Genomic DNA, 18699 nt, shown 5'->3' with positions numbered 1-18699 from the left:
TTATTATAAGTATGGGATTATGCGGAAAAAGAAGAATATCTATAGCAAGCATATTCTTCACATACCTGGCTAAAACAAGGCTGTTTCGTACCAAAACAATATCACAGATCACAAGACAAATTTTTCCCCTTATATCTGTGAATGTATTTAACAATTTTGAGATAAAAGGCTTAAATAGAGTATATTACCTTCAGTAATAAGACTAATAGATTCGAAAAATGTAAAGAGAGCTCTATAACTCAGCATGCACATAATATTTGTCCAAAATAATTCAAAACCCCAACTTGAATTAAAACAACGTATTTATTCATATAATCTCATAAAGATAACAGTAAAAATAAATCCTAATTTGGAGTGCTTACATTCGAAAAGCAGACCCCTTTATACTGGGAATTTTCTGGTAATAACTCAGCCCCAAGTGTGTGGGAACTTAAACCAAATAACTCTAGACATGTTTGTGACCTATCGAGAGATTAATCGTTTTTGGATTAAAACTAACGTCAGTTGTAACTCTCATTGTTATTTGTTTTTACACCGCCCGTTAATGACATCTTTATCGAATTTTTAGTCATTATAAACATGAGAGCACGTGTTTGTTTTACCAGGCTGAGAAAAAAAATGCTATTTTAATAATTCATTATTTTAATATGCTTGCTCAAATACAAAACGTAAGATTATTCCTCGGTAATTTCCAATTCAAAAAGACCACAAAAGAGGTTCTCATTATTTTTGTTGTATAATTTTAACGTCGCCTTTAGTTTTCCATATAAAGGGGGTATTTGCAGGTCCTGCTTCATGACTTCAAAATGTTTTAGTTTAAAAATAGCCTAAAATAAACTATTAGTATAAAAGCTAATGGTTTAGGCATTTGATATCATCTATACTTTGTGTAAATTAATAAAGGGTGTTATAAATCAGTAGATCAATCTACTAACTCTGTATATACAGTGTGTATCAGCTAAATGGAATCAATTCTATAATGAATAGGGACATTTTCGAAAAACCGCTGGTATACTTAGTTTTTTTAATAGAAATATTTTACAAGCTGTGTCATGGAATTTTTATTTTAAACGGGACACCCTGTATATTACTAATTTTTTTTATTCTTCGGAATATTTTGGACATATTTTATGTACAATATCCTAAAACAATTTCCAACTGTTTCAGAGATATTAATTAATGTTTTTCGATTTATTGCAAAAATTAACATTAAAAACAAAAAAATTATTTGGTTACATAAAGTCGTTATAACACATTCAAAAAATAATAATTAATACTGTTTGTCTGTTATGTAAACTATTTCAAGTAAGTTAGGCCGAGAGCTTTAGTTTTGTAGATAATATTTTTGACGTATTCCGATAAAAAGAACTCGAATGATGTCAGATCAAGGGATCGTGCTGGCCATTCCATCGGCCTTCGTCTCCCTATCCACCGATTTGGAAATATATGGTTGAAATATTGATAAGTAAATGATTTTAGAAAGATACATTTTATTTTTGCTTACATTGAACACTGAGGTTACTTCTTAACTAGAATTTGGTTTCATTTGCCTTTTTATCTGGCTTATTTGTAAAAGCTTTTCAGACTGTTTTTCTATTTCACCAATTTGTCTGTTAAAAAAGAAGCGGCAGATTCAAATATTTTTTTATGCGAATTTTTCCAAAAATATTAAAGCAAATAATATTTCCAATAAAGTTGAAGCTGGGATATATCTTTAATGTTTTGAAATCGAAAAATTCAATAATACAACTTGCTAATAAAAAGCATCATAACATACGTTTATTAAAATTCCAAATTCAAGTTATTCAAATTGCAAATATTTCTCTCTCATACTACCCTACTAAAAATAAATGATACCATATACCTAAGCCAGTATATTGAAAGAAAATGTAAACTTACCCTTTGGGCATTACAAAGGCTTATAGGTGTCGGTTCAAGTAATCCTATCATTTTTTCCCAAGCTTTTGGGACATAAGCTTTAATTAAATCACACAGATTTCCTTCATCGTTAAAAACATCTTTCTCCCAATCACCACCACTCAACTTGTCTATATCTAAACTGTACTAAAAATAATTTTAAATAAGATAATGCTGCAGATATAAGGAAAGATTAGGATAGACAAGGCAATTAAAATAAACGAGGGGCTATTATGAACAAATTTGGAATCTTTAACCCTTTGCAATGATAAGCAATGCATAAAAACAAGCGTATGTGTATATTTGTATGTAAGTATCAATAATGTACGTTTACGTAACATACCGAAGTCTAACCATTTTTCATTTTTAGATATATGATTACTCCTTTAAGATTTTATTCTTTAGTATCTGGAAGCCATTACTAAGCAAGCATCTGTAATAATAGATATTTTACCAACCAAGTACACATATATGACGAGACACACTGTTTTTATCATCATTTTTCTATATATTCACAATAATTTTATCTATAGTGCTCTATATACAGAGTTAAAAACATATGTGATATGAAAACATATTTTCTCTAAATCTAGTCTTTTTCTTATTTCTAACAATTTGCGAGATATTTTAATCATAAACGTGTAATACCTGCTCGCCTTAAATTTAAATCTCCCGCCTTATACTGAATTAGAATATACCGCGTTTTTCTTGACATGACTCCGTCTTTATTGTAACTACCTGCAATATCGATTATTTATAATTATATCTCAAATAGTTCCAATGGCTGCGAAGTTCTCGAAGTTCGATTAACTCTTTTTATTTTAATTTCTCCATGAATAATATTTTTCGACAGAACCAAATTCATGTGCGCGCATGCAGGATTTATGCCAAGGGTCTAATTAAACCAATTAGGTTTAATTAGACCCCTTTCACGTGACGTTGCCAGTTTAACCGATACGTATAAAATCTTTGGCATAATGTTAATTTTAAATTAAACCTAGTAGTAAGAAAAAATAGTTATTAAATACAAAAATAAGTTTAAAGATCATGTTCCAATCTTCAAGATTTTTTTCTATACTTTTTTTATGCTTGTACAATGTTGCATTTTAAATTTAAATAACTTCCCGCTCAACTCAACTCAAATGTTTGCCCGAATTTCTTTCATAGCCGCAAATTCGATAGTCCTAAAATACGCACGTCAAATATTTACTTCAGTAGTTACTCTTAAGTGGTCCATAATACTCAAAGAAACTTAATTTAAATATACTTGGGTGTTCAGTTAAGGGTGTACACTATGAAGAACCCTTGACCTCAGCCAATTAGGAAACAAATTCATAACAAATATGGCAATGCAGAATCGTTTAACAATTTGCAAAGTGCCCTTAAGAGGGCGCAACTCTCAAAGTCACAAGTCAAGTTTTAATGAATAAGGTGTCATATAAACGATACTTTTCACCCATTTTGATGGACTTTTACTAGACGTTACTTTTAAAAAAAGAAGTTGGGTGGCGCTGTTTACCGTTGTTAGAGTTTTTTTTAAATTTTTCTAAAATTTCAAACGGATCGGTATGTTTTACCTTACAAATTATAAAAGTGAGTTATAAAATCCACATATCGGTATCTTTATTGGATTCGAAGTAGTTGTCAAATAGCTAGTGGTAATAAAAGGAAAAACAAAAAAATCGAGTTTTAGCCAGTACCTAACAAATAAATAAAATATGGAAATAATTAGTGCTGTGATGTAAAGGTCTGCTTAATATCCAGATTAGAACTTCTAAACTGAGTTCAACTAATTGTAAGTAATATCAACCCATGAAGTATCGCGTTCTTATTTCTTATTTCTTTTACACTATTACCGAAAGCCACGAAAAACAATAATAATATTGCATATTGTCATGGAAATAAAAGCAGTAACTATAATTTTTGTTTGTTTAAGTCTTGTGAAAGAAAGCTTACTTCCTATTTCCGCTATTAAAGTAAAAATGCCGTTTACAAATGAAGAGGCATTCCATAAGTTATTGATAAGTAATACTTTCGAAATGCAGACAGAGCTTCATGAGAAAGGACGACAACCGCTTAAATTATTGTCATACCATGATAAGGGACGATCGGTTTTTTAAAATTTAAGTGCTATAGACAGATAAAGCCTTATTCATCAGCTATGGTATAGTAAAAAATGGTGAATTATACCTTTTAATTATTGATCATTATAAAATGTCGACTCCCATAACAAGACAAACTTTTGGATTTCATCATAATTGGTGTGCTGCCTATTTTGTGAACCAGGTACGTCCTTATCTGGACCAGTAGTTTTTGATGGATTGGAAGATTAAGTTTATTTCCTTGGCGAGCTAGATCTCCGGACTTAACTAGTCTGGATTATTATTTATGGGAAAAAATAATAACAACAAGAGATCGAGAGACGTAGAACGGCTATAAACAAATTATCCGTGGCGGAAATTGAAACTGATGTCAACACAATAAAGACCGTGCCACTGTATTCAGATTAAAGGAAAACATTTCAAATACATTAAATAAGTACCTAATTTTTCTGAATTTTGTTCCTGTTCTTCTTACCTGTTGTAAATATGTGATATTTCAGATTAAATCTTGTTCATTAAAATTGAATAAGAAGTGTACAAGATATAGCGATTTAAATATGACAACTTTTACGCGTTATCAAACTGATATCTCAATTTAGTAATTTTGTTCAAATCTTAAATTTGTAATTTTATTTGGAAGGTAAAAATGTTTTTGGATGATCCTTCGTTGCCATTTTGGGTATATTTTTTTCCCAATTAACTGAGGTTAAGAGTTCTTAAGATATAGATAGTAAACTGAACACCCTATATGAAAAACTAAAAATTTCACATACGAGACATGTGACTAAAATTTTTGGGTTTTTGTACTATATGTACGGTCATAGAAAATGATAAGAAGAGAAAATATGTTTTGTTTCTCATTTAAGGCTCAAATTTTTGTTTTTTGTTAATTTTTAGGCAATTTTCATATTTTTGATAATAAAATAAGTGACTTAAACCTACTTCCAGTTCATCATTAAATTGGCCACCAGTCAGGTCAATCTCTAAATCAACAATTTTATGTCCTTCGTCGTCTGCATTATCGGCTTTAATGGACCATTCTATCGGAGCTGGACCGTCTGCATCACATTTCTGCAGATTTAACATTTTTATATTTGATTTTTTCGGCTCTCCTGATGTAGATTCAACTACCTAAAGACAAAATATCATTTAAAAGCATATAATTTGGCTATACGGTACTTACTATTATACAAAACAAAAAGATTGATTTTAAGGTCGATTTCAGCATCTTTGTTCTACGCGTAGAAATAGAAATTAAAAGCGTAAATCTACTTATACATGTGTATATATATATATTTCGTAGTCGATACAAAGTATTTCCGATGTAGACTAACCTATAATTTAAACTTCCTATTTTTTATTGTTTTAAATAACAAAAACTATAAAAAACAAGTATTTTAAAGGAAATATTAAAATTCTGATGATACAAAAACATAATTTTTATAGATAGCCACGCAATAATCGTGTTCAATCTAATACTTATATAAAACCGTCTATTTACATTTCCAGTAATTTTTAAAAATGTTTTATTTAGCAAGGGTTGTAATTGTTATTTTTACAATAACATTTTCTTGCCATGCTGAGGTAAGTACTAAATTTGTATATTAAAATATAAATATATGAGAAAAAAGTGAAAATATTTAATTCTTTAGAATTATATAACGTATCCTCTATCAATAAAAACATGCCCAGTGGATGGACCAAATCCAGTTGATTTAAACCTATCTCTGGACAGCGACGGACTAAGTTTTACCACTGAACTTAACAGAAATTTACATGAAAACTGCACAGTAAGTACATTGTTTAAAAAAATTACTATGCTGAATGTAAAATGTTAAATTACTCATATCTAGTGATATAAAGAAATTTGTTTAAATTACTAACTCATTTTGTGTATGTAGTAACAAAATGTTTAAGTTTACCTGAAAAAACTAGCGAAAGCTGTATGTTCTTAAAAAGGCTCATAATTTTATGTATGTTTTTTGCTTTATAATTTGAAGTAAAAAATATATTTTAATAGATATATACTATAGATTACCTTTGTTACAATTTTTCAAAATACTCTCTAGCTATTCAGTATATCTCGTGCAATATGGTGCATTTCATAAACGTATTATTAAGATTTTACTTATAACAAGACAATTTAAAATGAAATTTTAGTATCAAAACGATATCGATGTTTGGAATGGTTTGTGGGTGCCTTATGTTAAGCCTAAAGGGAAAGCTTGCGCCTCGTTAGAGCAGACTATTCGACCAGCATGGGAAAGATTTAAATCGGCAATAAATCCTAAAATCGAAGATGGATGTAATATTAAACCCGTACGTTACTTACTATTTATATTTTAATTAATAGCGAAAATCGAAACAGATCGAATTAAAACTAATAAAATATATTTTTAGGGCTCCTATAGTTTATCAGGTTTTAAAGTAGGCAAGGACGAATTTGCAATTCCTATATCATCTACTGGAAAATTTAGGAGTATAATAAATTTGTATTGTGATGACGAGCAGGTTGGTTGCATTGAAGCTGAAATGCAAATTGAAGAAGACGAGGAAGAATAAGAATATAAAGTTATAATTAAATTACTATTAATCGTAAGTGTTTAAATGTAAGATTTTTAAGATCACATGAACTAATGTGAATTAGAAATTATAGCTATATAGTGGTTAAATAAAAATACAGTTTTTGTTTTTCATTTTGTATGATTTCATTATTTTAGTAATCTATCGTAAATTATATTTAATACTTAAAAATGTATTTAAGTTTTATAATATTAAAAAATATTTAAAAAATAAAAGTTGGGCGTTTAAAAATTTTTTATAGAACCGAGGGCGTTTATTAATAAACAATAGAAAAAATATTCTTATTGTCAGATAATACATACTCGTATGTCTGAAATTTGAAATTTTAGACAAAATATTGCAAAATGTTTAGGGTCTTTTTTTGTAAAACTCCATCTTTAAGTTAAAAGTGTAATTTAAATGGAGGGAAGTGCTACTATTGCTTGCTTCATTTAGACATAATCGCAGAAACACACGTCGGCAAATACCATCCTTAGCTTTTCTACTTCCCGGCTCAAGAAATATCTTAAGTAACCTGTCTCTTTGTTTTAACTTTGCGTGCTAAATTTCTTCTTTTTTAATCATATTGACTCGAGTTAAGTTTTTATTATACAGGTAGCTTATGGTTTCTTAGACGCTTTATTTTTCCTTAAAAATCAGAGGTACCAGAATAAATCGGTTATTCGCCTGTGATTCCTTATGTATTTTTTCCTTTTATTCTTTTCCTTTGGTGTCTGTTTTCTTTGCCCTGATCAAGTCAGTAAGCAGAAGCCCGAATACTGCTTCCCAAATAAGTAAATATCTCGACCAACCTATCCTTTACCATTTATATTAATGCAAAAATTAAATCAGTTAGATTAATTAATTTGTTCCGTTCGTACTTACATAATAAATCCTAGCTTCTCGAATATGACTTCTATTGCTTATTATACATATATTATTATAATTCTCTAGACTGAGATAGGGATATATAAACGAGAATTCGATTTTTCACCTTTTTCTATATCATCGCGTCCTTTTCTTAATAGTGTCTGGATCGCCTGGAAATAATGTTTTTCTGTCTTAATTTATCGTACTATACCTGAAAAACATCACTTTCTTCCGTCGCGATATCTCAGGACACATCTAGAAAGTGGGCGAATGTTCCGGAATAATGCTAATTTAAATCTTAACTTTGGCGTGAATATTGGAACTTTTAAAGCCATGTAAATAGTAGGAAATAAATATGTGTTAGATGAATATGTAAGTAGATGTATCGAGCAATATTAAGTCATTATGTTCATTGCGTATAAGTGTGACTACAAATTAACTCTTTTTGTGTATCGAGTACTTTAATATATACCTAAGAAAGAGAACAAAAAAAAAACGCTGCAATATTGCCTAATCTAGCTCCCAGGATCTAAGTATTGTTTTATTTAAATTAATTTTAAAAAGTTAGTTTTGACTTAAAGTGTCTTAACCGACCATTGAGAATATTTGCATAAGACAATCTAATAACGTCTATTTTAGCAAAAATTACAAACATTTATACAATTTTTTTAAAATGATTTCTCTATATCTTCTCTGTATTTTCTTAACCCAACCCAACTGTTTTTAATGAATTTTTCTCTCTCTATTTTTGTCTTGTATAAATTATCTTTCTGTGATTTAATCTACTACACAGAGCTTAAGTTTCTGCGATTTTTAAAATACAACTTTTTATCACGGGTATCAACTGAAAGCATTAACACTAACGTTCAATCGAGTCAAAAAACCTTGATTAAGCAAAAAAAGTATTCACAAAAAAAATCCCTGGTTAATATCACCTTTAAAACACATAAACTCCCAGTCACTTTTAACACTCTCGTAAAGTGGTCGTGGCAACTAAATCCCGTTTGGTTTTCCGCTCAGTTTTACAATTCTAATAGGGGGTATTAGTCGAAAATTGCGTCTCCCTGTAAAACCTAACTCAATAACTCTAGAAATGTGGAGAATGGAGTATTTTAACCCTTTCCGGATGCAAATGTATGAAAATTAGTCCGTATTATAGTCGAGTCCACAGGGGCTAGAAATTAGTGCTATAATTTAAAACGTTCGTCGCTTTGAGGTAAAGAAAGAAGGATCGAAGCCCTTTTAATTAAGTTGTTTTTCTTCATACCCAATTAAATAAAAAAGGAGCGACTAATAAAATTTAATATTTTTCTTTGTTTCAGTAATTAGACACTTGGAATGTCTATTCATCCACTAGACACCTATAATTTTTAGGCTTGTTTTAATGGCGTATATGTGGTATAAAGGCCAATATTTCAGCAAAGACAGTTGCTTGTATTAAAACTACAAAATAAATATTAGTAATATTATTATATAAATACGCTTTGATTAAAATAAATTTGAAATTAATTTTATATAACTTGCATAAGCAGAAAATGGACAAAGTTTTAGTTAAATAATTTTTATAATAGTTATTACTAGGGTATAAAATAATAGGGAATAAAAGTAGGAGAGAATATAAAAAATATTAGTGCTGGACATATTCACTTATAATCTTAAAATATTCATCTATTCCATTTATTTATATACAAGATATAAAAACTGATAACGTTCTTTAAGATCCACTTTAATTTTCTCTCTAAGATATGTCACTTGTCGTAACGCGAAAAAGTGAAAAACACAAAAGCTATAAGAAAGAGAACTGTAAGTGTACTTTCCCGGACGCTGATTTTGATAGCTTTTATATAAAAATGGGGAAAAGTTTTACAAGTGAGCTCATATACGTACACATAAGGCACTCTTTTATTATTTTTATCATGTCAAGAAAATGAAAAATGGAAACAGGCAATACACATTCATTATTTAAATAAAAAAAAATATTTTAATATCCTTTCAATTATTACTATCTCTCGAACAAACACGCCTTAATAATAAACCAGTCACCTCAGACTCTCATAAAGCACTTTCATGATAAACTAAAGTTACATAGAGTTTACCAGACCTAAAACCATATGCTTTATTTCTGACTTGATGTACTGCGTTCTCCTATTTACTTTTTAAGATTTAAAGTTCCTGAAACTAAGTAGTTTCGATAGTAGGTCTCACTGTTGGACATTTTAAAATAAACGTTTTTTTAATCGAACACCGGAGCAACGCGATTACATACAGATTGAGAGTACACTACGTAAACGTTACTATAGGTCAATTGGGAATTTTCACAGTTGTTCGGGGTTTGCTTTTGAAAAGTGTAAATAAAACCACGTGGGAGCTGACATGCGGGGCCATTTCATATAGTTTTGTGTTTGCTTTTAGTGCCATTGGTGTCGGGTTACCGATTTTTAAAGCAACAGAAACATGTGCAATTATTCCCTTACTTTACACTTTACGTCTATTTTAAGAACAGAGATAAATCGATGTCTATAATGTTATTACTAAGATTTTAATATATAGAAAATTGAATAAACTCTTTTTATAACTGTTCTTAACTATTATTAAGGAAAAATAGCTTTTGACGACTACCAGAAGGCTTTTGATGCTCTCGAAACCTCTGAAATATCTTGATAACGCAAGGATTGACTCTAGATACTCACACCTTATCAAACATATCTATATTAACGCTTCCAGTTATGTAAAAATAGATGATCATTTAAAAACTCCAAATAAAAGAAGAGTAAGACAGGAAGACAATATCTCACCAAAACCGTTTACCCTTGCCTTGGAGGATCTTTAAAAAAACATGGGATTAATATTAAAAGCATCGGGAACTTCATCGAATATCGCAATAAATTGGACCTGAAATAAACCAAAATAAAACAAAAATCATGAGTACAAAGGGCATCCAGATAACTGTTAATGACCAACTCCTAGAAGTTGTCTTAGAATATATTTATTTAGGCTCCAAATTCAGCTTGACAAAGAAAAACAATCTTCTGAAACCACAACTTTTTTATTTATATTTTATTTCTGCACTGGTTAAAATTTATAAAGATAATAATTAATAAAGTTTTTAAAGATAAATTATTCTTTGTTATATTTTTCTACAGTAGCTCTATTAATTTTATTTTATATATTGCAATTTCTAAAACTGCTTTTTAATTCCTTTTTCTGTGTCTATGTACTCTTTTTTTACATTGTTTATTTTTGTGTTTTTTTTTAATTTTCTTCTATATTTTAAAGCAAAAAACAAAAAAAAGCATAATTTTTTTAATTGTTTTATTTTTTAGTAAATGTCGTTTTTTTACGTGCTTTTTTGATAACGTTTTTTTTTGTATGTTAATTAGTACTTTCTTTTTTGTTTCTTTTATGAGCTTTCTTTTTTTTTGTTACTTTTATCAGTTATAATATTTTTTTCCAGTATTTCGGTAATTCGTACTAATATTTTGTTTATTATTTATTTCACTATATTTTTGGCTTTTCTTTACATATATTCTATTAATAACTAAGTTTTATGGTAAATTTTATTACTATTATCAATGGCACTTTTTTAGTTTTAATATTTACCGAGCAACTTGTTTCTACAGCCTCCTCTAATCTTTTATTTTCATCTTCTTTTTTGTGAATTATATTTATTTATTCTAAGACTTTTTTTTCTCATTGCTTAGTAACTTTTATAGTTTGCAATACTTTTCTTGTATTGCAAATCAATATTACTCCTAAATCTTATGATTTTATTTCTATATTTTGCGCTTACTTGTTTTATGTATATATTTTCTTATTTAATCAAATAAAATTGAATTTTTACTAATACTAGTTTTTTCTATAGAAATTTTTAAATTCTAATAACTTTCGAACGACTAGACCGATAACAAAAAAAACTAAAGGAATTTGTATAAAATATTATTGATTTTCATTAAAATAAAATGAAAAAATATTTTGGAGGAGGACATTTTATTCTGCCCTAATTGTTATAGCAACTTTTGGCAAACTAGGATTGTTTAAGTACAAATTTTTCATTTTTTATTTTAAGACGGTATTGCATTATTAAAATGTTGTACATATGAACCTATAAAATTCAATTGGCCTTTGGTGCAATACAGCCATAACTACACTTATGGCGATATGGCATTAAACTTTTAATTTTTTTTCTAATATTTAGATGTCATATGTGTTTTTGTGGCGGTACTGCACTGACGTATTTCGGTCCTTGTTAACAACAGAATGTAAATAAACAAAATAAAAAAAAAATAATATATAGAGGGTTTTTTTGACATGGAATCAAACCCTGGGGCCTATATCTGATATCAATTTTAAACCTTTTATCCCCTGATGACGGACACCACTGTGTCCGAAACATGTCGGACATTTTAAAAAACTGAATGTTTAATACATAGGGAGACTGCAGGATTTTCATTTTACCTTAATATACGACTCCACTGCAAGTATGGACTATTTCTTCACTCATAAAAACAGTTAGAGTTTGTATTGTTGTTGTGTTTTTTTTATGTGATCAGTTTACAAGCTGATAATAAGAGTAAAAATATATAATTTAAAAAGTGTTATTGTAAAAATTACAAGAGCTACATTGATGATCCTGAGAGCATTAAAAGTGCAAGACAAAGAAAATTTACAATCTACTAATAATCCTGTAACTTCAGATGTAAGACTAAATGAAGAAAAACACACCAAAATCGAAAATACTTTTTACTTTTTTTTATTGGCTATATTTAGATTTATTATTATAAGACTTTAAATTTGTCCATATTTTGTGGCGGGCTTTGATTATACGGACTATAGAATATGGCGGGCTTTCTTAATAGGTCCACAGAATTCCGCGCCATCTCGCGGTGAACTATTTTGCGAGTAGGACCATACTTACATATTTATTAAAAGATTGATATTTTTTACAATTATTTTTTAGCATTTATTAGAAGTACCAAAGGTTCAAAACTAATCAATTGAATTATGCATCTTACATGACAATATGACAGCAGAGTCGGAAATTCTTAATCCTCCTTCGTTGTATATTTCGGAGGAAAATAGATACAATGTGCAATCGTGGATCGATTCGCAAACACATATATCCAATAAACCTTCTTATTTGCAGGTTAAGATACTTCAGCCATTTGAAAAGATCCATTTAGTTAATAATTGTTATTGGTAAACTTCCTGTGAATATTTAAGAACCACGCTGTACCGAAAATTATCGATATTTTGGTATCAGGCGGTGAAGATTCAATTGATCATATTTTCTCAATAAGCGATTCTGATTTTGTTCTCATCTATAGTGATTCAGATGATGATAGTAATACAGTTAATGAAAAAGAAACAAATGATGAAGAAATATAAAATATATAATAAATGAAGGAGAAGAGATTCGAACATTCGAATGCCAACGAAGTTCAGGACGAAGAGAAAACAGAAAAAGCAGAAGTTAATTCTGAAATATCTCAACTCAAATACATAAGCCGCTAGAAAATGAAGTAAATACCGGTAAAAGCTACATATCGGAAGGAAATAGAGAGATTCCAAAAAATGCAATGAAAACTGTAGATTCAGATACAACAATCGAAACAGCAATGCGTAAAGCTATATTTAGCAATTTTTGGGAGTTAGGCGACAACAATCTTCAGAGACAGTTGTTGCTTCTCACATGGACTTAATAAAACCCAAATACACAAGCGTCATCGAAGAAATCAAGAGAGGCGAAAATATTGCGTATATTTTAGTCTTAGGATAAGTTTATAAGATCAACACGGGCTAAAACTCAAGAAGGCAATATAGTAAAAAAGGACAAAAAAGGCAATCAAGAGGATAATAGCAGACTATAAGATGGCATTAAAGATTCTGTAAGAGATCACATTAATAGTTTTGAGCCATTTGAGCTAGTATAGTATAGTATAGTATATAAATATATATTATAAACAAGAACGGCAACAAGAAAATTTACCAATTGCTAAAAGATGTACTTACAAAGCGATTTTTTAAGAGAGCCTTCCTTTTATCAGCCCAAAAAGGACCAATGTTCCATTTGCGAAACCTATAAAAACTCCAATCCTGAGGAAAAAACAGCAACCCAAGAAAATTATGATGCCCCTATAGCAAGTAAAAGCAAAAGATATAAAGAGTCTGCCAGGGAAGATTCAAACATTATTGTGGCATGTTTTGATCTGCAAGCGGTATTACCAACCCCGTTTGGTGATGTTTTAGCTTTCTCTTATAAATTGTTTTTTTTTTTAATTTTACAGTTTTTGAAATTGCAGCTAAACGTGGTCTGTGCTATTTTTGGCATGAAGCAATTGCCCCCCGAGAAACAAAAGACATATCAACATGCCTCTTCAATTATATCAATAGATTTTACTTCGGTAATTGCGTAGATCAAAATAAAAAATTGTAGTGTCATTTTTGAAAATTGTATGTAAAAAGAGTAATTGTAAAAGAGTATAAAGAGTAATTGTATGAAAATTGTATTGGATGTATTGTTCATAAATTTTTCACTGTGGGTCATAACTAAAATGACGGAGACTCAATGCATTCTGTGATTGAAAAGTAGAAAAAAGAATTCTAAGGAGTGGACCAATCTTTGTGCTCTTCTTATGATAAAATGCTATTGTTTATTTTTTACTCTGCTCTAAAATTTCAGTATTAACACTTGTGGCAGCATTGAATTGGATGTACGAATTGTTTATTATTGTATGAGGTTCTTATATCTACAAAAACAAGAAAATTACATTATATTTTCGAGAATTTACAATATGGATTGTGTGTGTTATAATATGTTGAAGCTAATGTGCTTAGCTTCAGGCATTTGTACTGGTCATGAATGGACTTCTCTTTTTTTATGCCATGGGATAAAGAAATTCATCGTATCGACGTAAATTCATCGTACGCCCTGTAAATTTAAGACAAATTTTTCGACCAAAGATAACCATGTACCTCAATAATAAATCAAAATAAGAGTCCAATGGCTTCTCAAGAAAATCTATCCACTGGACTCAAGTAAACTAATTATAATTTTCAAAGCATCTTCTGAAAGGCCAATAGACTTCCATTGGACCAAGTTGTTCAAGTCCATTGGATTGCTCATAATTATTATTTATAGGATGTTCGTTATTAAGCAATAGGCGGTAAACCACCCATCGAACAATAGAGAGAGCTATGATAGAATTACTTTAAGGGATGAAGTTCACAACGAGGAAATTCGTAAAAAAAAACTAAAGTGACTGATGTATTGAGGCTTGTTGGAACCCAAGGACCAAAGAGACGATGACAAGACGATATTCTAAATGTTTTAAAAAGGAATTGTGTTAGAACTGCTAGGGATAGAAGAGCGTAAAAAGATTTGGAAGAGGCCTACATTAAGGAGTACACAAACAAAGCCTGAGAAGAAGAAGAAGAAGAAGAGATAAATAAATAAATTACTTCTCACTAATTATCAATTTAATCATGGAATTTTCGTTTAGTTTATTCACTTCTTGAACCAACTTTTGTGAAATAGGGAGCAAATAACGTTTAAAACCTAGTATTAATTACAAGGACCAAAGAAATTGAATAAAATAATAGCAAAAAAGCACACATCAAACTTAGCTGAAATCCGAAATGAACCTCTAAATTTTATAGTAAGAGAATGACTATATCCTCACCAAAAAAAGGAAAATTGACTTAGATAGTATAAATAACTACTATTTATAAAGACTTGTATAAAAAAACCTAGGCAATATATAGCAACGAATATTAGGCTAATTCCCCAAACAATAACTAATTCAAAAGATCTAAAGTTAGTAAATAAAGCACAAAAAGAGAAAATTTAAAAAAATATACTGAAAAAAAATCTAGATTCTATATTAATATAAGTACATAACATTATTTCGAAGGTAATTATACTTCAAAAAATCGTATTTTAAAGCTCATAATTTTGAAGAGTCGTTCTTGTTTCTTAAACAGATATTCGTGTTTCGTTGCAATTCGGGACCGTCTAATGCGTTAAGGAAACACCGGTCTCGGACCCCCTTTTTGCTTTTGCCCATTCAGCAGCAATTCCTCAGTCCAAAAATTCTCCGGTCTGCCGTGAAAAACTTCCGACATATCGATTTTCCGGCGTCGCGACGCAACGTAACGTCCTGGCAACGTTGACGCTTCTTTCTGAATATACTATTTCCAGAGTAAAGCTAAAAATACTGAAAAAATCTTTCATTGGGATCATCAAACATCAGTATTTTGTAGAGTTATGTCTATATGCAGGGGTTTTGATAAATCAGGTGAAAGTAAAAAAAGGTCTTATTTCTCTAGAAAATTCCTAATTATTATTTTGTGACGACCGGTTTCATACTACGTACGAACGTAATTACGTTTTGACTGTGTTGTCCGGTGCATGTTTTTTAAAGAAAACTTTTAAAAGTGTATTTGCATTTTAAAATTTTTTTGATTTGATAATTTTCGTTTCAACTAATTCCTCGACCTGATGATGTGATAAGCTTTGTAATCGCGAAACCGGTCGTCACAAAATAAAAATTAGGAATTTTCTGAAGAAATAAGATATTTTTCTTTTTTTCACCTTATCATTCAACCTTCACCTTATTATCAGTAATTGTACAGGGTGTCTCAAATTCGAGAGTGACCATTGGAATCTCGGAAACCGTAAGAGTTACAGGATCGGTTAAATGGAGGCAAAGTTGTGCAATTTGGAGCTTAATAAAATGACGTTTAAAAAATTGTAAAATTCCGGATATTTCCGAAGACATCCAAAAAAAACCGAAATTTGTCAAAATCGGTTTTACCTTCTACCGACTTTATTTAAAGAGATATCGGAAAATTAAAAACAGTTTTTTATTGCCACTTTTTATGTATTACAAAATGACGTAAAAAAAATTAATCCGACGTTTCGTTTTTTCCGATCATCATCAACTTTATTTTTTCTTATGGGCGCCATATTAAATTTTCTCATTTTTAAAAAGAATTTTTAATTGCCTTTAAAATGAAGTATTGCACTTGCATGTCCGATTACTCCTTCTAGTACTTCTCATAAGAACTCTATGAGTGCTGGAGAGAAAGATATATCAATGGGATTTCCAAATAAATTGATTTTATATAAACTGAAGCTATAAAATAGATTCGAGTAGGCCTATTCTGTTATCTTACACAACGCCCTTCTACTCACCTAATCTTTAATATTTCAATTCCTACTGCCAGGGTTACTGCCCTGATCTGCCTAAGTATCCAAATATGTTTGTCAATTAAAATATTATCATATTTTTTACATTATTATAGAGGAATGTCTGAAGATGAATTTTAGGAGGAAAACTATGCTATTTTAAGACAACGGTCTTGTAGTTTCGATAGATCTTCGATCGATAGTAATTATTAAATCATTAATGAAATTTTTGCAGTGGGAAAAATTGGGTTTTGTTGCTATTTTGAAGCATTAAAAATGGCCTTATTTTACCAAGAAACTATAATTAAAGTCACGTTTAAGTGATTAAAATTAATTTTTCTTCTAGGCAGTCGAGATACTTCCAGTAATTGTTCATATTTAAAATTTTTCCAGACAGTTTAGGTTGTTTCCAGTAATTGTTCATATTTTCCAGGAACTTGAAAAAGGTCTTCTAGGCTGTTGATGGTTCTTACTTCTCGGAAATATTTTTGCAACTTAATCCACTGCAATTAAAGCTATAATTGCCAGCAATAATTTACTTATTTGGCCAAGAATTTGTAGCTTAAGTCATGTCTGGGTAATTAAAATTAATTTTTCTTTCAGGCAGTTGAGATGCTTCCATTACTTGATCGTATTTTATCAGGCAGTTGATACTACCTATTTTAAATTGATTCTAGACAGTTCTGGTAATTTTTTTTGTCAAAATTATAAATTGTTTTATTACAATGTAGCCTTAATGACCTGGAAAAATTAATTTACCCTATAAAAGGCTTGTAGTTAAAGTCATATCTAAGCAGTAAAAATCTATTATTCTTGCAGGGTATATGGCCTCTTTTAGACAGTTAAGTTCTCTCTACTTCAATTTTTTTCCAAATAGTAGAAAATATTTTTTTGTTCTTCTAGGAAGTTGAAGTCTCTTATTTCTTTTCGTTTTCTTTCAATTTTATTAATTTTAAACGAGGTTTCAATTACCTGGGAAAGTTATTTAATTTTAATTAAAAAAAATGGTAGTTAAAGCGAAAGAGAGTGAATATGATACACAAAAACTAAAGAAGACCGCTGATGTATACAGGAGACGGAACCCTAATGTACTGGTCGATCAAAATGGGAAGGTTATCAAGCAAAATAGCGAAAAAATGGAGATGTGGGAGTAGTACATAAAAAACACTTCTTACACTTGTGACGAAAAGTAATGGTCTATCACCAGAGAGGGAATATATAAAATCAAGCAGAACACGGATGAAAATCAAAATTTCATTAGAAATAAAGATAATATTTGAACGTTTTAAGATAAATCCGTGTTTTTTAAAGGTATATAGTGTCTTCTACAGCAGAATTCTATTCGATTTAAGCTCTTATTCACCTAAAAATATAAGAATATTTACTTAAACTCTATTCTTAATAAGGCATTTAATTATCTTTTAATCCTGAATGTTATTTTCCTAAGAACTGGTAAAACCTTTAAACCAATGATTCATAATATCTATATTATGATAGATTAAAAATATGTTTACTAACTTAATACAATTTTACCTTCATGATTTCGAATTGCTTTGCCTCTAAAAGATATTTTTATGTTTGCAAATATTTTAAATTTAATTTTTAGAATTCGTTTTCTCAATTGATTTGTATAAAGATTAATATTGCAATTGTTCCGAAATTGTTGAAAAGATCAGAAATGAAGATTAAAATTAAAAATATTAAACATTTTATCATATAATTTATTCTACAGAGTAAACCATTCTCACATTCTCTAAGAACATATGTTTTCCTATTTTATGAATATCGCCTTGATTTATAAACGTGGCAACACGGGAATAGCTGTCGCCATTTGCTTTGTTTACGGTGTTTCACCGCACGTAGTTTTCCGAGCGCGTTTCCACGCGAAAATTTCTCCTCTTCCGTCGGTTCTTTTTGTGAGAATTTAGTAGTTTTTCAAGAAATTCACTTGTGAAAAATAATACCTGAAACTCTACTTGGGATATTTCATTTAGAACAGATGGGAAAATGAGGTAAGTGCGAAACTGTTGAGGTTATGATCCCGAGCGAAAACCGGTTAAG

General features: G+C 29.7%; 3 protein-coding genes across 3 annotated transcripts in view; 1 reads left to right on the top strand and 2 right to left on the bottom strand.

Moving 5' to 3' along the window:
• LOC126739918 (uncharacterized) overlaps positions 1-18699 on the bottom strand; it is a 110356-nt gene that overhangs the window by 44867 nt on the left and 46790 nt on the right. The gene's annotated exons all lie outside the window — the stretch shown is intronic.
• On the bottom strand, positions 625-5333 carry LOC126739920 (uncharacterized). Its single transcript, XM_050445749.1, has 4 exons — positions 5203-5333; positions 4962-5150; positions 1900-2064; positions 625-827 (listed from the first exon to the last, which is right to left on the bottom strand). The coding sequence occupies exons 1-4, from the start codon at positions 5245-5247 to the stop codon at positions 675-677; spliced, it is 552 nt and encodes a 183-aa protein (XP_050301706.1). The 5' UTR covers positions 5248-5333; the 3' UTR covers positions 625-674.
• On the top strand, positions 5508-6715 carry LOC126739921 (uncharacterized). The gene is made up of 4 exons (XM_050445750.1): positions 5508-5603; positions 5672-5809; positions 6180-6338; positions 6420-6715. The coding sequence occupies exons 1-4, from the start codon at positions 5541-5543 to the stop codon at positions 6579-6581; spliced, it is 522 nt and encodes a 173-aa protein (XP_050301707.1). The 5' UTR covers positions 5508-5540; the 3' UTR covers positions 6582-6715.

This window comes from Anthonomus grandis, chromosome 8 (assembly GCF_022605725.1).
Source record: "Anthonomus grandis grandis chromosome 8, icAntGran1.3, whole genome shotgun sequence".
NCBI lineage: Eukaryota > Metazoa > Arthropoda > Insecta > Coleoptera > Curculionidae > Anthonomus > Anthonomus grandis.
Note: the sequence above shows the minus strand (reverse complement) of the source record. Positions and strands in the feature narration are given on the sequence as shown.